Source organism: Sapajus apella, unplaced genomic scaffold (genome assembly GCF_009761245.1).
Source record: "Sapajus apella isolate SASKATOON/1434 unplaced genomic scaffold, GSC_monkey_1.0 scaffold84, whole genome shotgun sequence".
Classification (NCBI taxonomy): Eukaryota; Metazoa; Chordata; class Mammalia; order Primates; family Cebidae; genus Sapajus; species Sapajus apella.
This window is the reverse complement of record NW_022437024.1, coordinates 6,734,041-6,759,567: the sequence shown is the minus strand read 5'-3', so window position 1 is coordinate 6,759,567 and position 25,527 is coordinate 6,734,041. Positions and strand designations below refer to the sequence as shown.

Below are 25,527 nucleotides of genomic sequence, written 5' to 3'. Positions count from 1 at the left end.
CACACTCTCATCATTAGAGCAAAGCTCCTGCAAGGATTGTTTTCTGCTTTCTATTTCAAATTCCTCTCTTCACATTCTCCCTTAAGCAATTCCAATCAAGTTTTTGTTCCTAACATTCCCATCAAACTGTTTTCCTTTTTTTAAATTAAAATCTTATCTAATTTATTAATAGATTCATAAATAGATCTCCTGACTAAAAATTCAATCTTCTTCCCTTTTTAAAAAAACTTTTAAGTTCAGGGGTACATGTGTAGGCTTGTTATATTGGTTTCCTGTAGTTATTTTTTCTGATCCTCTCCTTCCTCCAAACTTCCACTCTCAAGTACACTAGTGTCTGTTCTTCCTGTCGTAGTGTTCATGTATTCTCATAATTTAGCTCCCATTTATAAGTGAGAACATGTGGTATTTGATTATCTGTTCCTGCATTAGTTTGCTAAGAATAATGACCTCTAGCTCCATCCATGTTCCTGCAAAGGACATGATCTTGCTCTTTCTATGGCTGCATAGTATTCTATGGTATATATGTACTACATTTTCTTTATCCAATCTGCCATTCAGGGCATTTAGGTTAATTGCATTTATTTGCTATTATGAATAGTGTTGCAGTAAGCATACACCTGTATGTGTCTTTATGGTAGAATGATTTATATTGCTTTGGGCATATACCCAGTAATGGGATTGCTAGGTCAAGTGGTAGCTCTGTTTCTAGCTTCTTGAGGAATCACCATATTGCTTTCCACAATGGTTGGATTAATTTACACTGCCACCGACAGTGTATAAGCATTACCTTTTCTCCATAACCTCTCCAGCACCTATTATTTTTTGAATTTTTAATAATAGCTATCCTGACTGGTGTAAGATGGTACATCATTGTGGATTTGATTTGCATTTCTGTAATGATCAGTGATACTGAGTATTGTTTCATATGCTTCTTGGTTACATGTATGTTTTCTTTTGAAAAGTGTCTGTTCATTTCCTTTGCTTACATTTTAATGGGGTTTTTTTTTCCTTATAAATTTAAGTTTCTTATAGATGTGAATATTAGACCTTTGTCAGATGCATAGTTTGCAAATATTTTCTCCCATTCAGTAGGTTTTCTGTTTACTCTGTTGATTATTTCTTTTGCTGTGCAGAAGTTCTTAAGTTAATTAGATCCCATTTGTCAATTTTTCCTTTTGTCGTGATTGATTTTGGTGTCTTCATCACGAAACCTTTGCCTGTTCCTACGTTCAGAATGGTATTGTCTAGGTTGTCCTCTAGGGTTTTTATACTTTTGGGTTTTATATTTAAGTCTTTGTTCCATCTTAAGTGGGTCTTGTATACGGTGTAAAGAAGTGGTCCAGTTTCAATCTTCGGCCTATGGTGAGCCAGTTATCTCAGTGGCATGTTTTGAATAGGGATTCCTCTCCCTATTGCTTTTGTCAGGTTTGTCAAAAAAAAAAAAAAGTTTGCTATAGGTGTGCAGCCTTATTTCTGGGCTCTCTATTCTGTTCTATTGGTATATATGTCTGGTTTTTTGTTTGTTTGTTTGTTTTGTTTTATCAGTATCATGCTTTTTTGCTTAGGATTGGTTTTTCTAGTTCTGTGAAGAATATCATTGGTAGTTTGATAAGAATTACATTGATTCTGTAAATTGCTTTGGGCAGTATGGCCATTTTAATGATATTAATCTTTCCATACATGAGCATGGAATGTTTTTCCATTTGTTTGTGTTATCTTTGATTTCTTTGAGCAGTGTTTTCTCATTCTCATTGTAGAGATCTTTTACCTTTCTGGTTAGGTGTATTCCTGGGTGTTTTATTCTTTTTGTGGCAACTGTGAAAGGTATTTCACTTTTGTTTTGGCTGTTGGCTTGACTTTGTTGGTGTATAGGAATCCTACTGCTTTCTGTATATTGATTTGTTTCCCAAAACTTTGCTAAAATTGTCTGTCAGATTAAGGAGCTTTTGGACTGAGACAATGGGGTTTTTGAGATATACTATCACATCATTTGCAAATAGGGATAGCTTGGCTTCTTGTCTTCCTATTTGGATGTCCATTATTTATTTCTCTTACCTGATTGCTCTGGCCAGGACTTCCAATACTATGTTGAATAGGAGTGGTGAGGGAGGACATCCTCATCTTGTGCTGATTTTCAAGGGGAATGCTTCCAGCTTTTGCCCATTCAATATAATGTTTGCTGTGGGTTTGTTATAGATGGCTTCTATTATTTTGAGATAGGTTCCTTCAGTATCTAGTTTATTGAGAGTTTTAAAAATGAAGAGATGTTGAATTTTGTCAAAAGCCCTTTCTGCGTCTATTGAAATAATCGTGGTTTTTGTCTTTAGTTCTTTTTATATGATGAATTATATTTATTGATTTGCATATGTTGAACCAACCTTTCATCCCAGGGATAAAGCCTACTTCACTGTGGTGAATTAGTTTTTCTATGTGCTTCTGTTTTGGTTTACAAATATTTACTTGAGAATCTTTGCATCAATGTTATATTGGCCTGAAGTTTTCTTTATTTGTTGTATCTCTGCCAGGTCTTGGCATTAGGATGATGCTGGCCTCATGGAATGAGTTGAGGAAAACTCCCTCCTCAATTTTTTGGAATAGTTTCAGTAGTAATTGTACCAGTTCTCCTTTATATATCGGGTAGAATTCAGCTGTGAATCTATCTGATCCTGGGCTTTCTTTGGTTCGTAAGCTATTTATTACTGATTCAATTTCAGGGCTCATTATTAGTCTGTATAGGGAATCAATTTCTTCCTGGTTCAGTCTTGGAATGGTGTGTGTGTCTAGGAATTTATCCATCCCTTTAAGGTTTTCTAGTTTGTGTGTATAGAGGTGCTCGTAGTAAGTCTCTGATGGTTGTTTGCATTTCTGTATGGTCAATGGTAATGTCCCCTTTGTTATTTCTAATTGTGTTTATTTGTATCTTCTCTCTTTTCTTATTTATTAATCTAGCTAGTGGCCTATCTTACTAATTTTTTTAAAAAAATTAATTCCTAGATTGATTGATTGCTTTAATTTATTTGTGTCTTGATCTTCTTCAATTAAGCTCTGATTTTAGTTATTTCTTATTTGGTTACTCTTCTGCTACCTTTTGGGTTGGTTTGCTCTTGATTCCCTAATTCTTTTAGTTGTGATGTTAGGTTGTTAATTTGAGATGTTTCTAAGTTTTTGATGTGGGTGTTTAGTGCTATAAATTTTCCTCTTAACACTGCTTTAGCTGTGTCCCAGAAATTCTGGTGTGTTAATAGTTTCAAAGAACTTCTTGATTTTTGCCTTAATTTCATTATATACCCCCAAGCCATTCACGTGTAAGTTGTTTAATTTCCATGTAATTGCATAGTTTTGAGCAATATTTTTAGTCTTGATTTCTATTTTTATTTTGCTATGGTCTAAGAATTGTTTGGTATAATTTTGGTTCTTTAGAATTTGCTGAGCATTGTTTTTGTCCAATTGTGTGACTGATTTTAGAGTATGTGCCATGTGGCAATAGGAAGAATGTATATTCTGTTGTTTTTGTGTAGAGAGTTCCATAGAGGTCTGTTAGATCCACTTGGTCCAATGTTGAGTTCAGATCCTCAATATCTTTGTTAATTTTCTGCCTCAATGATCTGTCTAATACTGTCAGTGGAGTGTTGAAGTCTCACAGTATTATTGTGTGGGACTCTAAGTCTCTATGTAGGTATCTAAGAACTTACTATATGAATCTGGGTGTTCCTGTGTTGGGTGCATATATATTTAGGATAGTTAGGTCTTCTTGTTGAATTGAACTCTTTGCCATTATGTAATACTCTTCTTTTTTTTTGTATCTTTGTTGGTTTAAAGTCTGTTTTGTTGGAAATTAGAATTGCAACTCTTGCTTTTTTTCTGATTTCCATTTGTTTGGTAGATTTTCCTCCATCCCTTTATTTTGAGTCTATTGCTGTCACTGTTTGTGAGACGGAACTCTTAAAGATAGCATATCATTGGGTCATGCTTTTCTATCCAGCTTACCACTCTGTGCTTTTTAAATGTAGTATTTAGCCCATTTACATTCAAGTTTAATATTGTTACATGTGGATTTGATCTTGTCATTGTGTTGTTAGCTGGTTATTGCGCCAACTTGTTTGTGTGTTTGCTGTAGAGTGTCACTGGCCTGTGTAATTAAGTGTGTTTCTGTATCAACTGATAATGGTGCTTCCTTTTCATATTTAGTGCTCCTTTCAAGATCTCTTGTAAGGTAGGTCTGGAGGTAACAGACTCCATCAGCATTTGTTTATTTGAAAAGGATCTTATTTCTTCTTAGCTGAGGAAGCTTAATTTGGCAAGATATAAAATTCTTGGTAGAAGATTTTTGTTCTGTTTAGAATGTTGAATATAGGCCCCCACCCTCTTCTGGCTTGTAGATTTTCTGCTGAGAGGTTCACTGTTAGCCTGATGGTGTTCCCTTTGTAGGTGACTTTTCCTCTCTTTCTAACTCCCTTTAATATATTTTCTTTCATTTCAACCTTGGAAAATCTGATGATTATGTGTCTTGGGATGATTGTCTTCTGTAGAATCTCTGTATTTCCTGAGTTTTACTGTTTTCCTCTAGCAAGGTTGGGGAAGTTTTCAATTGATAATATTCAGAAATATATTTTCCAAGTTGTTTGCTTTCTCCCCATTCCTTTTAGGGATGTCAATAATTCATAGATTTGGTTTCTTTACATGATCCCATATGTTTCAGAGGTTTTGTTCATTTCTTTTCATTCTTTTTATATTGACTTTTTTCTGACTGTCCTATTTCAGAGAGCTAGTCTTCAAGTTCAGAAATTCTTTTCCCAGCTTGGTCTGTTCTGTTGTTAATACTTATAATTGCATTGTAAAACAGTTTTTGCGTATTTTTCAGTTTTATCAGATCTATTAGGGTTTTTTTTTTAATACTATTTCATCTGTCATCTCCTGTATTATTTTATTGTGATTCTTATGGATTGGGTTTTGTTGTTGTCCTGAATATCAATGATCTTTGTTCCTGTCCATATTCTGAATTATATTTTTGTCATTCCAGCCAACTCAGCCTGGTTAAGAACCCTTGTTTGAGAACTACTGCAGTCAACAGAGGAAATAACTGGCCATTTGAGTTGTTGGAGTTCTTGCATTGGTTGTTTCTCATCTTTGCATGTGGGTGTTCCTTTAACTGCTGGGCTGCCTCTGATTAAAGTGGTTAGGCAGGGGAAGGGTAGTTTTGCTGGAGCCCCAGGTTGGGAAGCCCTGCCTAGTGAGCAGTGATGACCAGGACCTGTGTGAAGAACAGTATGCCCACTTTTCTGTGCAGTGGGTGCTCTGTGCTGGGGGTCTGGACCTGACCCTGATCTCCATAGACTCTCCAGAGCCTGGAGACAGCAGGACAAGGGTTGCAAAATAGCAAAGATGGCAACCCACCCCTCCCATTGAGAGCTCTGTCCCTGGGAGTTGCAGAGCTGTTACTGTCTTGATATATCTAATGGGGGATGGTTGGAGATCGAGGCCAGGAGGACCCACCCATTGAGGAGATACACGGTTGGGGACACATGTAACAAGCAGTCTGACCACTTTTCTGTAGGGATGCGGTATGCTGGGGGTTTGCTCTAGTCTCCAGTCACCTTGGATTTTTCAGCACCTACAGTGAAGTTACCAACAGCAATGGCTTTGAAACAGCAAATATAGTGGCTTGCTCTATATTTGGGAGCTCTATCTCTCTCTGGGAGCTCTATCTCTACCCCACGGACGTATGGACTTGTTGCTGGCCTGAACACACTGACAGGGGTGGCTGTAGACCTTGGTCAGGAGATTCTGTCCGGTGAAGAGAAACAGGATCCAGAATCCACATGAAAAAGCAGTCTGGCTGCTTCTCCACAGAGCTGCTGTGTTGCGCCAGGGGACCACTCCAGCCTGTAGTCACCTCAGACTCTTAGAGCCTGAAAACAACAACAGCTAAAACTGTAAGACAGAAAAGATGGCAGTCTGTCATTCTCTGTGGGAGTTTCATCCCAGAGAGGGTTGGAAACCATTGCCAGCTAGAAAACACTGGTGAGAGTGGTTGGTGATACCAGCTGGGAAGGTCCTACCCAGTGAGGAGAAGAGGGGTCAGGGTCCCACCTGAAAAAAAAGCAGTCAGACTGCTGCCTTTTTTCTTAGGATGGCTGCACTGAAGGCAACAACTGCTAAGGCTGCAAAACAGCAAAGATGTCTCAGGGAAGTGTAATGCTGCTACCAGTGCCTGACTGGAATTCTCAGCCAGTGGGTCTTATCCTGCCAGGTTCTGTGGAAATGGAGCCTGCAGACCATTGCTGCTCAGCCCCCTGGATTTGGCCTCTTTCTTAGGGGTATGTATGGGAGTCTAACCTCTCGCTTTCCACTTTTGCTGGGAAGTTGATATCTAAAGCTCCTTGGGCTCCACGTGTGTCTTAGTGGCACTGCAGAGATTCCACATAGCTCTATGGCCCTAGTGGAGTTGGTCCACAAGGCAAACTCCTGACCCAAGGGTTGCAAAGATTCACGGGAGAAGCGTAGTTCCTGGGGTTTGCTCACTGACCATTTTCCTGGGCTGGGGAGGCTCCCCTGGTTCTGTGTTACTCCTGAGTGGACAGTTGTTGCTTTTCTCCATTCTCTGTGGGTCGATTTGTTTTCTTGATGAATCCCGATGTGTGAACCTAGATGCTTTAGTTGCAGTTGCTGTATTTCCTTGACTCTTCTATTTCTCTCTATTAGAGAAATATACTCTAGCTGCTTCTAGCAGGCCATATTGGCCAGCCTCCTTTCAAACGGTTTTTCCTTCATTTCACTAATCATATCAATTTTTGCTTAATCGAGTGGTCAATTCTCAATTTTTGACCATCAGTAGCATTTGACACAGCTTATTGTCCCTTTTTTGAAATATGTTTTTCTCTGAAATTCCAGGCAGTACAGTCTTCCAGTGTCCAACTGGTTGCTCCTGATCAGTCTTCTTTATTAATTCTCCTGTATCTCTTCAAGCTTTAAAATTGGGGGTCTGCACAATCTATTCCTCAGACTGCTTCTTCTTCGTATTTACATTCTCATCATAAGTAATCTCATCTGTCTCATGGCTTTGATAACCTAGTATTGGCTGACAACTGTATTATGAATATTTCCAGCCTAACTTACCCCGCTAAACTCGAGATATAGGAATCCATCTTCCCATTTGACACCTCTGGAAGCCTTATAGGCAACTCAAATGTAGTGGGTTTATATTCAAACTTCTGCTTGCCCCACTCTCCATTCCCAAGTTTTTTTTTTTGCCATCACAGTAAATGTTAAGCCAATACAAGCTCATCAGGCCATAAAGGCACATTCGTGGTTGGCAATCATCCTGATTAGGTAGTGCTTGTGCACTAAGTTGTTAGATATTTGGAACATTTCTCCTATGTAGAGTGTTACATATTTGGCGAACAAATGAATGAATGTTTGGGATTATTCTTAGGGGATCTAAAGTTACTGTCATTTGATATCAAGTCTCAGGTAAATGCATTAGACTACATGAAATGTTCTATGAGGTTTTGTGTGTGTGTATATATATATATTTTTTACAATGTTAGAGTAGATATGTTTATCTAATATAGGATTTTCAATGTCTAATAATGTACTTTTAAATTTAACAATGCAATCAATAAAGAACAAATTTGAAAACCAATTGAATAATTTTAAATTAAAATCTGCATCAGTTTATAGTTTTTCAGAGTTCTTACCAATATTTTCTTTGCCAATTAAGTCATTTACAATTTAATATGATTGATTTTTTGAGAGAGTTGATCAATTCAAAGTTACTTAAAACCTAAGTGCTTTTCCTATGTCATCTGAACATATTCTCGTTATCAAAGACTGCAGAGTTAAAGCAGTTGAAAAGGCCAGAAGTAATGTAATGTAACAGAGAGATCAATTTTTTCTTTCTTTAAAAATAGCACATTAAGCATTCCCATTTATTAACTGGTCAGCCAACATCTAGAATTGGCTGCAAGATTTAGTTTTAGGGAGTTAAAAAAATAAGCTAGATCTATCTCTCTCAAACACGATGAAGTGCTGTAAAAATGTGAATTTAAGAATGAATTCCCAGAAGAGTTTTAAATCAAAGTTGAACAGTAATTTTATTTTATTGCTTTTTTTTAATAAAGCAGCATGTCAGAATGTCCAGTCTTTAATGTAGTTCAACCCACTATATTCATATTAGTTACATGGAAGAATGACACTATGAAGAATAGTGAACTCCTAAAGAATCCTTTATAATTCTAGTTTTAAAATGTCATTAGCATTTTAGTAGACTGTGTAAAGTAATCTTGGTTTTACTGATGGTACACATATGACATTTATCCTGTGTGCAACATAATCTCAGCTAGCTCCAAATAAGAAAAGAGCAATGTAATGACAAATGTAGTAATTAACATCTGGGTTTAGCAAGCAGGGAACAAGAAACATATGTTCACTATTAGCTTAGGATTTATCCATTTGGATTTATTTTGGCATTTGATTTCTACTTAAAAAAATAATACTGCTTAAACCTTGAGAAATATCAATTTCTTATTTTAAGGAACTCCTGGTAATGAGCAACAATACTGAGAATAACTAAAGCTCACAGTGACTATGGCTTTAAAAATTTTATGGATGAAGCTGGAAACCATCATTCTCAGCAAACCAACACAAGAACAGAAAACCAAACACCGCATGTTCTCACTCATAAGTGGGAGCTGAACAACGAGAACACGTGGACACAGGGAGAGGAGCATGACACACCAGGTCCTGTCAGGGGGTGGGAGGCTAGGGGAGGGATAGCATCAGAAGAAATACCTAATGTAGATGATGGGGCAATGGATGCGGCAAACCACCATGGCATGTGTATAACTATGTAACAAACCAGCATGTTTTGCACATGTACCCCAGAACTTAAAGTATATATAAAAAAATTAAAAACAATAGCTGTTTGAATATCTCAGCTAAACTCAAATATGGGTATCCATTTGTTTAGGTACTGCTATTATTTGCTGTAACTTTTATTACGTGTTTCTATTACTCTTCATAAAGTTCTTATTTAGTCCACAACACGATTTCACCAAAAGGGAGCAAAATTTAAAGAAGCAAAAGGAATTCTTGTTAGCACTACAAGAATGAACTTGAATGAACTACAAACACTGAAAGAAAAAAAGTTTAAATCTGTTTTGAGGAAATGAGTGAAGCTAAAAAACAAGCCAAGTAGATATGGAACAAGGATTTCTAAACTGAGCAGCTCTTTAGAAGAAGTATTGGAATAGTCCATTTTCTTTTGTCAATTGTGTGCATGTGTGAGGCAGAGAGAGAAAGAGAGAGAGAGAGAGAGAGATAGAGACAGAGAGACAGAAAGAGAAATCTCAGAGATTTATAGGCATCCCTCCACGTGGGCTGCTCTTGTATCTTTAGACCAAATCCCAGAGACCTCTTGCCTATCTAACTTAACTGATTTTAAAGCAGCCTCTTTATCTCATTCCCTTAACAAAAGTAATACTGCTTACAATTAAGAATGATACTAGAAGCGCACATAATAATATTTGATATTAGCAAGTTAAGGTTGTTCAATTTCATGTTAAAGCTGCATTTTCTACTTCCTTTTTTTGCATGTTTCCACTCACTGTCATATATTATTTATGTTCACATCTGTATTTATCACAGTATTATAAACTCAATGAGAGTAAAGTGTATATTGCATTATTTTTATCTCTCCAATTTCTTGTCTGCAACCAACTTAAAGCTCTTAATCAAGAGTGTCACATAGTAAGTGCCAGAAAAAATTTAAAGTCTTTACAAAGTTATGTAGTGATGTAAAATATTTTATAATTCTTATAAATAAATACATCATACAACTAAAATCGGGGCGTGTTTTAGTGTAGAAACATATAGGATTATCTTTACTTGTCCTATCTTGTCATAAAACAAGCAACTATAAAATGTGAAAAGCATTTTAGGAGAATTTTTCTAGAATCAGAGATGCAGATTGTTCTATTACAGAAGTATTCAGCATAAATAGTAGATTCAACTTAAATCTCTTATTTTATTAATAAGAGGAAATAAAATTTGTGAATGCATGAAAACATCTTGTAAGCGGTTCAAATAACTTAAAATTGTAAAAATATTTATGGCACACAGACTGTGTAGATTCTAATGTTTATGTAGATAACTATGTTAACATATATATAAAGAGGGGGAGCTGTAGTGATAATACAAAACTTAAAAAATCTGAAAATAACATGATTTGTCTTGGAATTATTTATGTGATCTTTAGGCCAAAATGTTTCATTTAATCTTAAAATTATGTTTTTATTTCCTGAATATAAACAAACTGACTTAGATAAGTGTCCATAAACATATGGAGATGCATAATGCTTTTATGAGGATTAACCTACTTGCAGATAATTAAAATCTGACTACATTATGCGTCACAGAGAGCATGAGTGATTAGTTAGGTCACACTGCTTTTTTTTTTTTTTCTTTTTCCTGGTGTCTGGGTTCCACACACTGCTTCTTAATGCTGAGCAACATCTGATGACAGCATTACTGTTCTATCACAATATAACTCGTATAATGAATATTATCTCAAGTCCCATAAAATTCCTTTGGAATATGGGAGAAAATACTCAAAGTGTGAAGTTACAAAAATCTTTATCAGGCCACTGATGCATATCAACATAGACAGAATATAGACAAAGACTGTAAGCTTCTTATGGCTGCATTATGTCTGATTCAGCTTCCGACTTTCTGGGGTAGAGTTTCCCAGACCTAGTTGTGCATATGAAATCACTAGAATTACTGAAAAACAACACAGATACCTAATATATTACCTTCTACCTTTAGAACAAGCATGTTTAAGGATGAGGCCTCTGAATATTCCTTTTAAAACCTCCCCAGTTTATTCTAAAATAATTGGTTACCAGGAACGATTTTGGCACCCCTGGCCAGAGAGTATAAAATGTAGGAAATCAATAAACACTTGTTGAGTGACTGAGACAGCAGTTTTCAATGTGGCAGCTAATACATTGAGCCTTCTTAGTGTCCACATTTAATTTTTGATGATTTGCCATCTATTAATATAGCACTATTTATGTATTTTATAGTCCAGAAAGGGGAAATAATAAGTGAGATTATACATCTCAGGAAGGTATTGTTCCCTAAATATTCATTGTGCACAATCAGCTAAGTTAATTTCCCAAGGATATCTTGGGAAAAGGTATTACATCCATAATTTTAGCTTCTATTAGTATGAGACTATTATGGAACAAGACGGGATTCCCCTCCTTGAAACTTCAGTGTCAGAAGATGGCTGAAATACTCTCACTTGGAGTATTGTTAGGCTGTGTGATTTCACAACAGTATTTCGTGTTTGAAATCTAATCTTTTCCCATTAGATTTTCAATTCAATTCAAGATAAAAACAATGTAGCACCTGGAATTTCTTCAGCCTTCCTTTCCCTAAATACTGACCAATGGAGATTAAAAGAGACATAAAACAAGATAAAAACTCTCTCCGTGGGGCCTCTATTGTAGTACTCTAATTAGCACATTTGCAAACATGGAAGTGACGAAAACTGCAAACTATGTTTGGTGGTTTTGGTCATATGTCCCCATGCAGCAATGAGTATAATGGGCAACAATATTCATTAAGCCTTGCTGTGCTAAATTACACCTTTACAAAAAATCTTCTCTGCCTGTACATGCCTGGCTTCTTTACCTTCTGCTCTCATGACAGCCCTCTGCTCATACTTCTATCTTAACCCATCTTGTGAGCTTTCCCAGCACATACATTTAGGAGTTTCCTATGGAAAGTCTGCTGCTTCCAATATTCACCTTCTTCACACCAGGCCCAGAAATCAGACCCCCTTTCACTTTGCACTTATTTGCCTCAGCTCACATAGGCCAAACTTGACAATTTCAGCAGTTACTGGACAGGTATTGTCTCCAAACAGCTTTAGTATAATCAGTAAGACAGCCCACAGCATGCAAAGATAACAATCCATCCACCATCCATCAGCACTTTCCTTTACAGCTACTGCCGTATCCACAGCCCTTGACTACGATATAAATGAATAGACATGACCTTGAGAGAATGTCAGCATCAGTGAGAGACATTAAGATGTAAACATTCCATGTGCTTCTTTAACATGCAAAAATCACTTGGAGCCCAATGGGATGAATTAAGTTGCCTTGATCCTGTAGGGCAGAAGCCTTTGTCGCAATTCATTCCCCATTGACTGAGATAGAAAGGTAAATATATTAAAACATGTTAAATAATTTTATATTGAGAATGCAGATACAACACCTTGCTTTTCTATTGTTTTGCTTACACTGTATTCAACAATTATTTTACTTTACTGCTTTGTCTTCTCCTCCTACTAACATTATCATCCTCTCAGTTTCTCTATTACACTACTCTATCCCCATAGTGAGTGAGCACAGACTGTTCATTTCTTTACCTTTGCTCATAACAGACATATTGCAAATGTGATTTGCATATCTGAGTGATATTTCTGGACCACACAATTATGACTTGGTGTGCTATTACGATTCATCCTTTCTTATTTTTCTGTTTTGGATATTACAAAATAAATATTAATAGTACTTTTAATATTTCCCTTTACTTGAGTGCATGATCCCACATAATTGTCATGATGGAGACCTCTGGCATAGTAGAGAATGATCTTGGTAATCCTGTTCACTGCCCACTCTGGAGCAGGCTGCACTGGTTGCCTAGTGCTATGCCCAGGAACACTGCCTGGCCATGGGCAGAAAGGATGAATGGTAATAGCACACCAAGATGGCAACTGAAGACTCCCGCAGTGAAAATTCCAAAAGAAATTGTCAGAAAATGCATGGCATTTTCTAACCTATCTTGGAAATCATAAAGAGTCACTTCCACCATATTCTATTTGATGAGCAAATGGCAGAAGCCCTCTTGGGATCAAGAGGTTGGGACACAAGCTGCCTCCTCTTGATGGGAAGGTGGCAAAGAATTTTCAGACATGTTTTGAAACTACTGCATGGTTACATGGTTACATGGGTGTTCTTATAATTTATCCATGAACTGTTTAATTTTCTGTGTTGGATTTTTCTGAATGTGTGTTTACATTTTACAACTAAAAAGTGAAGAAAAAAATAGTAAAAAAAACAACGTGCTAGTCTAGTAAGGAGGGCCAAGATCTACCAAAGTGGTGAGGGTCATTGTGCTTCACAGTGTTTTTAGTTCCTCACAACTCTTGTGATGGTTAATTTTGTGTGTCAACTTGTCTGGGTCACAGTGCCTACATATTTGGTCAAACATTATTGTGAATGTTTCTGTGAAGGTGTTTTTCTGGATGAGATTCATATGTAAATTGGCAGAGTTTGAGTAAAGCATATCATAATGTGAGTGGGCCTCATCCAATCAATTGAAGACCTGAGTACAAAGACTGACCTCTGAGCAGAATGCCTTGGGACCCAGATGGTAAATAATCTCTGGTCTCCAGTCTGCCAGCCTACCCTACAGTTTTGGATTTGCACCTTCACAGTCATGTGAGCCATTAAACAAATTTCTTCTCTCTTTTTTCCCCACTCTGTCTCATACACACACACACACACACACACACAATTTTATTGGTTCAGTTTCTTTGGAGAACCCTGATTAATAAGATCTTTAATGCTTAGTTTTAAGTTTCTAACAACTTGGGCTTGGCATCCAAACTCTTACCTCGCAAGAATGCTAAGATCCATCAGAACTGTGTCCTTGCACATTTTCTTAGACCCTGTGATAGGCAGGAAAATGCCCCCCACCAAAAGATGTTCATGTCCTAACCCCTAGAAACTCTGAATATGGCAAAAGAGACTTTGCAGATAAAATTACATTAGGAATCCTGAGATGGTGAGATTATCCTGAATTACCCAGATGGACGCAATGTAATCACAAGAGCCCTTCTGAGAGGGAGGCAGGAGTGTCAGAATTTGAGGCGAAGAAGATGTGATGACATGATCAGAGGTCAGAGTGTGCCAGTGAGTCACTGGAAGAGAGCCACAAGCCAAGGAACACAGCAGCCTCTAGAAACTGAAAAGGTTCTAGAACCAGCCCACTCACATTTTGATTTTAATTCCACAAAACCTGTTTTTCAGACTTCTGAATTATAGGACTGAAAGAAAATTGATATGTATTGTCTTAAGCCACCAAGCATGTGGTAACTTGTCATAGCAGCAACAGATTTAAATTTTAAAAATACAATTCCTTTCTGTTTTTTCTCACTCATGACTTTTCTTATATTGTTGAAACACTTCCCCAGGCTGCCTCTGTTAAACCCTACCCAGTGTTAAAGGTTCAGCTCAGATGCTTTCTTATCCCTAAAACTTTATTATTGCAGCTGGGAATGATTCATACTCCTCTAAAACTCTAGAGCACTTCACAGCATTGATAGTCCCTTCATCACATATTACTTCATTGAAGTTATTTGACGTCAAGTTTCTATACTTGTTTTGCTGCTCCACAGTTCTCAGTTCACATATTTTACACCTATTAGGCATACATATTAATTGAATAAATGAACTTAAAGAATGTTATCATAAAATATTATTATTAGGGACAAGATCAGGGTTTGTTGCCCAGGCTGGAGTGCAGTGGACCTATCATAGCTCACAGAAGCTTCCAACTCCTGGGCTCAAATGATCCTTCTGCCTCAGCCTCCTGAATAGCTGGAACTACAGGCATGTGTCATCATGTCTGGATAATTTTACAAAGTTTTTGTAGAGATGAGGTCTTGCTTTGTTGCCCAGGATTGTCTTAAATTCCCAGCTTTAAGCAATCTTCCCACCTTGGGCTCCCAAAGTACTGGGATTACAGGCATAAACCACCACTTCCACTAATAACATATAAAACAGTTGATATTTTATAGAAAAATAGAAAAATAAATTATAACATACGTTTGCAATTTCATATGATCCATTTAATATCTGCTCCATATAATGATTTAGATCTCTGACTCTTTTGTGATCTGAATTTGTAAAAGGTAGGTGCCACCAATGAGGAAACCTGTTTTAAGATAAAAAATGTTATCGTCATTAGTTTGAAAACTGGCCTTTGCATCTTAGGATTGTTCATGAAGTTACAGCTGTATCAGATGGAAGGGCCAATGAAAACATTTGAAAAAGTTACAGTCTATGTGATTAATCCTAAGAGGTGTATTAATATGGCTATGGTCATTTGTGCCATATTAACTGCCATTAATATTAATACTAAATTTAATTTAATTTGACATATTAAATTAATTTATATGTCCTTTCTTACTGTGTTTATGGCAGACCACACATTTTGTCTTTTAAACATATGTGGGGTCTTAATAAAATACTTTCTGAAGTTAATAGTTCAAAAATTTTAAAAATGTTCAGATTGTATTGTTTCTTCTGGGTTCACTAAAGACACCATTACACTAACTAAATTAAACAATGTAGCAAGTGACATATGCTTCCAACTGCTCTTAGCCCTCTAAAAAAGTAACACTTTCCCCAAGAGTCTGACTACTTGCAGAATTTCCTTTGCACAAGCTGATGATTCATCTTGATGGGTTGAACTTGATTAAGACCAATTATTAGGTGGAATGACCTATTAACGGGTAGCATTTGGTAACATATCTTGCTGTCCAAATATACATTTTTAGGAACTACCTAGCAGTCTCTTCTGACTCCAGTCACTGCTGCTTCATCCATACTTCTGCTGGTTTTGTACAAACCATGGCTTGGCTACCATGCTTTGAGGGGAAATGAACATGGAGGATACTAAAGGACAGTCAGCAAAGACACAGATGTATGTGACGATTTCATGCCACCCCATTGATTCCTGTTGGAAATGTCAGGAAAGTCCAAAACTCTATGCTTATATAATTAAACAATGAACATTTTATTTTTTAAAGTAGCTTGCAGACTCTAAAACTTAAAAGTTTAAAATTTTTAATCTAAATCATGAAAAATAGTACCAGTATACAATTAATTGAAAATATCTATCTTCTATGCTGTCATAGAAGATAGATAGATAGATAGACAGGTAGATAGATAGACATTCTATATATCTAGATATACATAGTTTTTTTGGGGGGGTAATGAATTTGGTAAATGAGAGATTAGACTGATTTTAAGTATTAATTCATATGTCTGTGTATGAATTTTCCTTGGTAGAATGAAACAGAAGTCAACATCAATTCTACTACTTTGTTAATATTTTTATAGATATATGTACTAAAACATCTTATGTATGAATAAGTACATGAAAATTGAGGAATGCTTCTATAATACTGTCATTTGAAACTTCTTTGAGTCATATGTCAAATATAGCAGTTAGTTATTGAAATTACTTTTTATGACCTTTTGTCTGACAGTATCATCACATCCTCCCTCAATTTCATTCACAACAAAGGTTAGAAAACATCTGACAAAGATTCGATTTGATATTTGATTATTAGAGTAATTCATTTTCTCAATACAAACCCCAGTATTTTGATTTGCCCTTTTGTCTGTTCCTCAGTAGTTTCTATAGCCTGATCAGTGTACCAAAATAAAATTTCAGATAGTTGGGAGAAGAAGTCAACTCTCACCAAGCACATTAATTTTCTAAATACAATTATTTATTTTAAGGAATATTTTAATATCTGTGTACTCCTGGAAGTTACCCAGAAACACAAATATCTGATTTGAAGCCCACTGTTAGATGGAATGGACTGGTTAGAATTTCATTCTTCATGACTCTGACTTTCTGATCACGACTTCCAGATCACATTTACATAACTCTTATAGGGCTTCTCTCAGTAAATTTGGAAGTCATAAGGAATCTTCATCCTTCATTTATGTGCATCACAGTGAGCCTGGGCCCCTTTGAGAGTGTCAGTATACAAACAGTGTTCAGGACACATAGGACAAAATGTTCCTTGCTTCCACAGGTTGCTTCCACAGTTTGAAAATCAATGTAAGAATCCCCAGGCAGCAGACATGAGCAAAGCAGAATCTTAACAAAAGCTGAAAACTGAAAAGAGGCCTATTGAGATAGATTATTTGAAATTTTAAAGTTTTTCAAGCTATACTGATATGTATTGAAGAGGTACAGTGAAGAACAGAGACATTTTTGAAACCAAAAAAGGATAGCCATTAAGTAAATATTCACTTATTCTTCTCGATAATTAATTACTAGGATATCATGGCAAACATTGATGTTGAATGTGGTATTTGCAGCCCAATGTTGAAGTTTTTTGCCTGTGTCTCTTTTTTTCAGTTATTCTATCAGATTTTTTGATAATTCTAAAACTTGATGGTACTTCTAAAAGTTTCCAGAATAAATTTACCTCCCTCTCAGTCTCTTGAGTATACTCTTAATTTCTTGACTTCCTGATGCTTAAAGCATCTGCATTTTAAAAATCCCTCTTACATATGCCAGTACAGTTTTTTTTTTTCGTGAATGTAAACTACTCAGTTTTTAATATTATACAATATCTCCCCGTGGACTGATAACTTTCCTTATATTTATATTTTGGAAGGTGACTAAATTTGAAAGCCAAGTAAAAATTCCCGTGTGTAAAGTATGCCAGGTAAAGTATGAACAATTACATCATAAAAGGACCGTTTACTTAACAAAAGTCTCACTGTAGATAAAACAATATTTGATTAACCTAAATGCAATATTATAATTTCTGGAAAGTTCACATTTTAAAAATCAAGGTATACCTTTTTTAATAGACTGAAGTCTATAATCAAAAATTTGACTGGTTAAAGTGATGAATTTTAGAAGAGTTATTTGAACAGCAGTTATTTTTATGATATTTTTAGTTTGCTTATGTTTAATATTTTTCCATTATAACATAAACGAAAATAGTGATTGTCAAGATGGCTTCAAAGTGAACAGAATAACAAATTAAATTTAGATAATGCAAGTTAATTTAAAAGTCAAAAATTAATGGCAACAAAATGAGTTAGTACTATACCAATTGATATGAATAAATTTACTTTATTTTGGTATAGAAACTAAAATATATATATAGACTTTTTATTGCAGTTATTTGTTGAAAAAGTAAACATATTAAACCTATCCAAATTTATTCTGCAATTTCAATTTCAATTGCATTTTTATAGAAAATAACTAAGGGGATTAAATTTAAAAACAGGCAAATAAGACCATTTTATCAATAATCGAAGAAAAACTAAGTAGCTTTTGAAATTGTCTGTCTACAAAATCAATGCCTGGAAGTAAATAGAAAATTGCAAACCTTGCTCTGTTTTATGAGACAAAAGATTCTTCACTCTGAGAGCAATTCACTCTCTGCTGGGATAGATTCAATGGCGTTGGAGTCAGAATACTGTGTTGCCCACAAATAGAAAATCCCATAACCATAATTTTTCTTTTTTACTCAAGGACAAATACTGAAGGCAAAACAATGTAAAAGGACATTGCCTTACTCTGGGAGAGTCAGTGATACGAACTGCTTCTGAAGTTGGCTGTGAAGTTTTAAAAACTGGTCAAATGATTTTTCTGTCAGGCTTGTTTCATTGTTGCTGTGTGTCACCTGGATCAGATACAGCTGCAGAAAATAAATAGACAGAAATCAAAAGATGGCCTGTGATGCATTCTAAAAGTTGATTTTATGTAAACCAAATACAGGAAGAAACTTTCTGCAAAACATTATCATAAAAGCTAAGAGATGCACTTTGTAAAGGCAAAATTACCTATAAACAATATCTAAGACTATCATAATCATATGTGCTAGGAACAAATTGGCTAATTTTTGCTGTTCTTGTGAACATTTTAATTAGTTCTCGATTTATACTCTACCACAGGACAGGAATTGTTCTCTTCGATGGTTCTCTACTAACAGCTCTTGTTGTTATGATTTTTCCTGGGAACATCCTCTTAATGACACTCCTGCTTAAATTGTACCTAATTTTTCATTTGCTTAGTAAAAGAAATTATAAGAAATGCTGTGTCGCACAGTGAAGGGATGTCTGAGATGAAGTCAAATGATACTTAAGACAAGATGACAGACTTTAAACTTACATTACTGGATTTCTTGCTGAACCCTAAAATTGTTGCTCTTTGAATCGACCTAGTTGTACTCAGCAAACAGGATTCCTGGGGAAAAGTCTGCAAAGTAGATTTGGCAGGGCTTATGGCTGACATTTGTGCAAGTGTGTGGATCAAGTTATTCAATTTAACAGGGAAACACTCCAGACTTTCCTTTATTTTCCTAGAGAAATATAAAAGAAAAGATAGTGAGTAACATTCCTCTGCATCTACTCATTTCATTTACTATCTGTTTCCCTGTGTTGGTCAGTTGTAGGGGGAAAAAGCCAAGAACCATGTAGGTTTATTTGGAGCCCAACTATTAAGTGTTATTTGTATAGACTTCAAGTTCACATCTGGAGTTGTTAGCAAATAAATATGCAAAATGTCTTGTGATGAAATATAAACTGTAATTGCTATATTGTATGATGACATTTTAATAAGATTTAATATTTTGTTCTTTATTTGGGGGAGATTTTTTAAAAAATTAATTCTAGCTTATAATTATTTAAAATATTTACAAAATTCCAGAAGTTAAATCTACCAAGTAACATACATTCAAAGAAGCCTAGTAGCTATTCCCATACTTTCTAACCTATTCTTTCCCTTCCTTTATATTTAAACAGTTTTAACACTATGGCTCAACTTTCATTGTTTAACTTTTAATTTAAATTTTATTTATATATATATTTATATTTATCTTTAAAAAAGTAGCATACTTAAGTACTATATTTAACAGGCAAGTATTTTATATAAAATATATTTTGTGATTTGTTTTCCTTTGTTTTTGGTGTTTTTATTTTTGTTGTTTCTGCTTTTTAAAGTTTTTTTTTTGCATTTGTTTTCCTTTGTTTTTGGTGTTTTTATTTTTGTGGTTTGTGATTTGTTTTCCTTTGTTTTGGGTGTTTTTATTTTTGTTGTTTCTGCTTTTTAAAGTTTTTTTTTTTTTGTATTTAAGAAAGTTTGCATTCTAATAGCATAAATATCCTTCTATACTTTCCTTTACCTCTTTTTAAATTTTTCATTCAATATCTATTGAGAACAATATGGAAATTAGCTAAAAGCTTGTTTTTATAGTTTTTCCCTTTTCTCCAGTATTTGAGTTGCAATTTTACTCTTTTAATCTCAGTTAATACCATAAAGCAAACAGTATGCTTATTCTAATTTTAATTTGTGACTCCTAGCCCCCATTTCCATTTTTGTTTTCAGAGATAAGGTCTTGCTCTGTTGCTCAGGCTGGAGTATAATGGTGAGATAGGCTCTGAATCTTAGGCTCAAAGGATCCTCCCTCCTCAGCTTCCTGAGTAGCTAGGATTACAGGCATGTGCCAGTATGCCTGTCTAAACCCACCTCCATTTTTTATTGACCTATAATTGTATAGTACAATTGAACTATATTGTATAGTATGTCCACTAAACACATTTTTTGGTTTCTCTTACAACCTTCCCTTAATTATAAACTCTCTACCAGTTCTTATGCCCATGTCTCTACAGTCACTTTATCTGAAACTCATTCTCCACTAAATTCTTCAAGAAGTGGTCAAGGAAATAAGTTTCTAAGTTCTTGTAAGCTGGCAACAGTTGGTCTGTGGCCTTTATACTTGAAAGTTAGTTTGCCTGGCTATAACATCATTGGCTCATGTTTTCTTTTTTGAGTGCCAAAAAGATGTTCTATTTTCTTCTGGAATAAAAGATTACTATTCAAAACTCTGATGACATAGTATTATTTCCCATATAAGTGAGTTAGTCTTCCTGCCTGGATGCTTACAGGAAGTTTCTCTTTCTACAAAGTTCAGCAGTTTTTCTAAAACGTGTTTCCATATTGGTTTTTCTGGGTAATATTTTTGAAAATGCAAGTACCCTTCCAATATGTAATTTCAATTCCTTTCACTTTTCAAAATTTTTTTTCTTATAGTGTTAGTATTTGTTAAAATATTGAATATATTATTTAGTTTTGATACAGTTTTATATATTATTTGTTTTTCTTTTTTCAGGGACTACTATTATGTGTATGTTCGATCTTCTTTGCCTTTCTTTATTTCTTTTTTATTTTAAAAGTTCTTTCTGTTTTCACCTTCTTTCTTGAGGCACTGTGTGTTGTGTTGTGTTTGTTCATTCCCATGTCTCTTCTAGCTTATTGTTTTTAAAATCATGTTTTATGTCTAATACTTACTTGGGATCAATCACTTCCCTTCTGAGGTTTCCTAATTGTGGTCTATGTCGTACCTTCATATATTTATCATTTTCTTAATTTCTTTTATCTTATTTAAATATAAGGATACAGTTTATCCTTTTGGTGGGCATGTCTTTCTGGCCCACTTTTTTTGTAAGGATATTATTTTGCTTCTTATTTCTCTTTTTCTTGTTATGATTCTATATAACATTCAATCATGGTCGTTTTTCTTTTCTTTTCTTTTTTTTTTTTTTTTTTTTTTTTTGAGATGGAGTCTTTCTCTGTCGCCCAGGCTGGAGTGCAGTGGTGCCATTTCAGCAAACTGCAACCTCCACCTCCTGGGTTCAAGCAATTCTCTCCCTCAGCCTCCCGAGTGGCTGGGATTACAGGTGCCCCCACCAGGGCTGGCTAATTCTGCATTTTTAGTAGAGATGGGGTTTCACCATCTTGATGAGGCTGGTCTTGAACTCCTGACCTCGTGATCCACCCTCTTCGGCCTCCCAAAGTGCTGGGATAACAGGCGTGAGGCACCATGACCAGCCCATGGTCATTTTTCTTGTTCTTTTTTATATAAAATTAACTTTCAGGAAGGAGTAGAGGACTTTTTAGGGTCTCGGGCTTCCTTTTCTGTTGCTGTCACATAGTGATTAAAAACACATGATTTTGGCCAGGCGAGGTGGCTCATGCCTGTAATCCCAGCACTTTGGGAAGCCAAGGAGGGTGGGTCACTTGAGGTCAGGAGTTTGAGACCAGCCTGGACAACATGGTAAAACCCCCTATTTTACTAAAAATACAAAAATTTAGCGAGGTGTGGTGGCGGATGACTGTAATCCCAGCTACTTGGGAGGCTGAGGCAGGAGAATCACTTGAACTGCGGAGGCAGAGGTTGCAGTTAGCCAAGATTGTGCTATCGCACTCTCACCCTTGCCTGTGAAATCGAGTGTGCAAAAAGTACTTCCAGTTTCAACTGCTTTTCTCAAATTAGCCTGCTCAATTTCCTACAAGTATCTGTTGGCTCTTTTGGAGTACTACTCTGAGGTCAGCCAGAGTATCCGTGGTTTCGTTTAGCTTCCTCCTATTCAAATGCTCGTACCACACAAATCTTGTAACTTAATGGTTTGCCTCCACCTGCTTTTATTGTATGGTTCTTGGGTATACCTTGTTACCTAGTTTTGTCATAAATGTTGTCCAAGCTTTTGGATTTTGCTATCCTATTTGATCTGCCTGTTTTATGTAAGAGATTTAGGGACATTTAAAAACTTGGCATTTTTGCATATATAATTCACATAACACAGGAAAATATAAAGTAAAATGGAAAATATAAAATATAAAGTAAAAAGTTTCCCTTTTTCTTTTCGCCATGGGACACCAGTGGCCCTCCCCAGAAATAACCACTGTAAGCATTTTAACATCATTCTTTTTTGAACTTTTTCTATATATTTGTGCAAACACACAGACATGTAAACACATAGACACACACATTATCCTTATTCCTCTTACATGCCAGGTACTATTCTAGTGATGGGATTTAGCAATGAACAAAAGAGACAGAAGTTTTTTGCTCTTTTAGAGTTTGCATAATGTAAAATTCTGATAATAATCAAGTAAAAATATGGAATTTTATAAAGTAATAGAAAATAGGCAGAGGAATCATGGGGGTAGGTAATAGTATTACAATTTTAAATAGGATGTCCACTGATAAGTGCTCATCTTACTGAAAAGATGAGCTGAGTGATTTGACAAAGACCTTAACTTGTCATGAAAGTAGGCCAGGGGAATTTCTGATAAAATGCATTTTAGGCAGAAGCAACAGCTAGTCCACAAGTTCAGAGGTACAGCTCAGACTAGAGTGTTTAATGAGCAGCAAAAGAATGGCAGTGTGGCTGACACAAAGTGAGTAGAGACAGAAGGGAATCAAAGACCTAAAAGGACAATTGCATAAGAATTTTGACTTTGTATGAGATGAGAGTTAGAGAAGAATCAGAATTGTATGAAATGTTGCAATTTTTTTAACTTAATATTTTACAGGGAAAAATTAATAGTAACTGGTACATAGTAAGTGATCCAAAATATTTGTTGAATGAACAATCTTTCTAATTCAGAACATAGCATTAAATCAATGTTTACCACTAAGGATAATGTTTTCTGTAGGTTTTTAGCTGTATGTTAATGACATTCTTTTTTATTCTTTTCTAAATGAGTAGTTCTACATTTTATTAACTACATTTTTCTGTATCTGTTTAGGTGATCATATATTTTCTTTTTAAATTTTAAAGACTGAGTCTTAAATGTTTACTTTGTAACCACTTATTTAACTGAATTCTTGTTATTTTGATTTGTGTGTGTGTATGTTAATTCTCTGGGATCATATTTATTATTGTATTATTCAATTGAAAAAATAACTACATAACAAAGCTTAATTATAGAGCTTTATTATCAATATAGAAGATACTATCTTTTCCCCACCATTAATGAGAATGCTTATAATTTTTCACTTTTGAAAATATGATGCTTATCTAAGCTTGCATCTATTCTGAGTGTACTAAAATTTTCCAGGAGGAATGGATGTTGAATGTAATCCAGTATGACTTTTCTGGGTTGGCATCTATCAAAGTGATCATGCAATACCTCCTTTACAACTAATCTGCCATGTCCTCAATGGTAAAAATGTGCTTCAATTATGTTAAATAATTTTCCCTTGAATTTCATAAAAATTCAAGGCCATTTATCTTTTTCTGGTCTTAAACTTTTTTGAAAAAACTCCAAATTATGTCACTATCATACATCAATTCAGGCCAAAATTTGCAAAGGAAGTTAAAATATGACTCTGATCCCATTATTCATCTCCACAGCGTTCACCATTTCTAAAGATGTTGTTTGCACTTATGAATTTATGAGTACACAGTGCAGTACAAAACATCAATTTATTTCTTCATCAGCACTTTAAAGACATGAGGATAATAATAATAGTAGGAGTATAATACTAATCATGATTTATGGAGACCCTACCATTAATTCATCAAACATTGATCCAACAAATATTTACTGAACACATTTTATGTACAGGCGTGGAAAGCTTTAGGGTCATCGTGTGTACTCACTTCTCATGAAGATATCAGTTTTAAGTTTTATGAATCATAAATGTTAAGTTTTGACAAACTCACCCTCACAAAATCTCAACTATGCCCATACCTTATTCTTACATTGCTCAACAGTTAGGATATAAGAAGCCTGAAGATGAAGGATGAGACTTTATGGCAAGCCCATGGTTTGGGAGCAGACTTTCAAATCCATCTCCTATCTCTCAGATGTCAGACTTAATGGGTCAGACAAAACAGTGCTGTTAACTATGACTGGACTTGGGACTGGGGCCCTGAGTGCAGTAAATTTCAGGCCTCTGTGAGGATCTGAGTTATCCAAGTAATAGCTGCCTGATTTATTTTATTTAGTGGCAGCATTAGCAGGATTATGCTTTGGATTATCCTTATATTACAGGAATAAAGCAGCAGCTGGGAGGATTTTAGCTCTTAAGTTTCCTAAGGGAAGCCTCCAAACAGTCTTGATAAACACTTTTAACCCTCCCTTGCTAGGCACTGTTCTATGTGCTGGGACTTAGAGGTGAACAAGAGAAACCAGATTTCTGCCCTCAGGAAGTATATATCCCTTGGCAGGTACTATACCAAATGCTTCACGTTAATCTTTTTATTCTTAGAGAAGAGAAGCCAAATTATTTCAGCAATAGATAAGAAAATGACCAGGAGAAGTTAAATGCATACCAAAAGGTGACATAGCCTAAGAAGTAGTAACTGAAGAATTCTACTCATGCTTATCTGATTCCTAAGTCTTTGTTCTCACTGTGGATTTTAAAAAGTGAAAAATAATTCAATTTTGTCATTCAGAGAAAAAAAGCCAATAACTTGTGGAATTATCAGGTGAAACAAAGGTACTAAGACAATGATCCTTTAATATTTACATAGAAATAACCCTCATGTAAAAAAAATAGTAGTTCTGCACTGAATTTGTAATCTTGGAAAAATATGACCAGTGCTTTCTCTTACTTAAGCTTATGAAGTATGCTATCAGATAATTCCTATTTTGCTATAAACTTATAATGCACTAAGTTCAAACATATATTTTTTGAGCAAAAAATTTATTATTCCTAAATGAGTTCAGTGACAATCATTGCTAATGTATTCTGGGTACATAATAAAACACTTCATTTCTATGCACTTCTATGATTAAAAATTTTAAATTGCACACATGGAAAAATGAGCACATGATGATTTTGGTACCACATGTATGTAATGTGTATGTAAGACATGTGACTCCAAAATTTAA

General features: G+C 35.3%; 1 protein-coding gene across 1 annotated transcript in view; it reads right to left on the bottom strand.

Annotated features, from left to right (window-relative positions):
* The window catches only part of PIK3C2G (phosphatidylinositol-4-phosphate 3-kinase catalytic subunit type 2 gamma), a 397,969-nt gene that overhangs the window by 64,267 nt on the left and 308,175 nt on the right, over positions 1–25,527 (bottom strand). The window contains exons 27-29 of the mRNA XM_032253772.1: positions 19,012–19,201; positions 18,417–18,538; positions 14,904–15,012 (exon numbers count right to left, since the gene is read on the bottom strand). Coding sequence (XP_032109663.1) covers positions 14,904–15,012; positions 18,417–18,538; positions 19,012–19,201 — 421 coding nt within the window. The remainder of the gene's footprint in view (positions 1–14,903; positions 15,013–18,416; positions 18,539–19,011; positions 19,202–25,527) is intronic.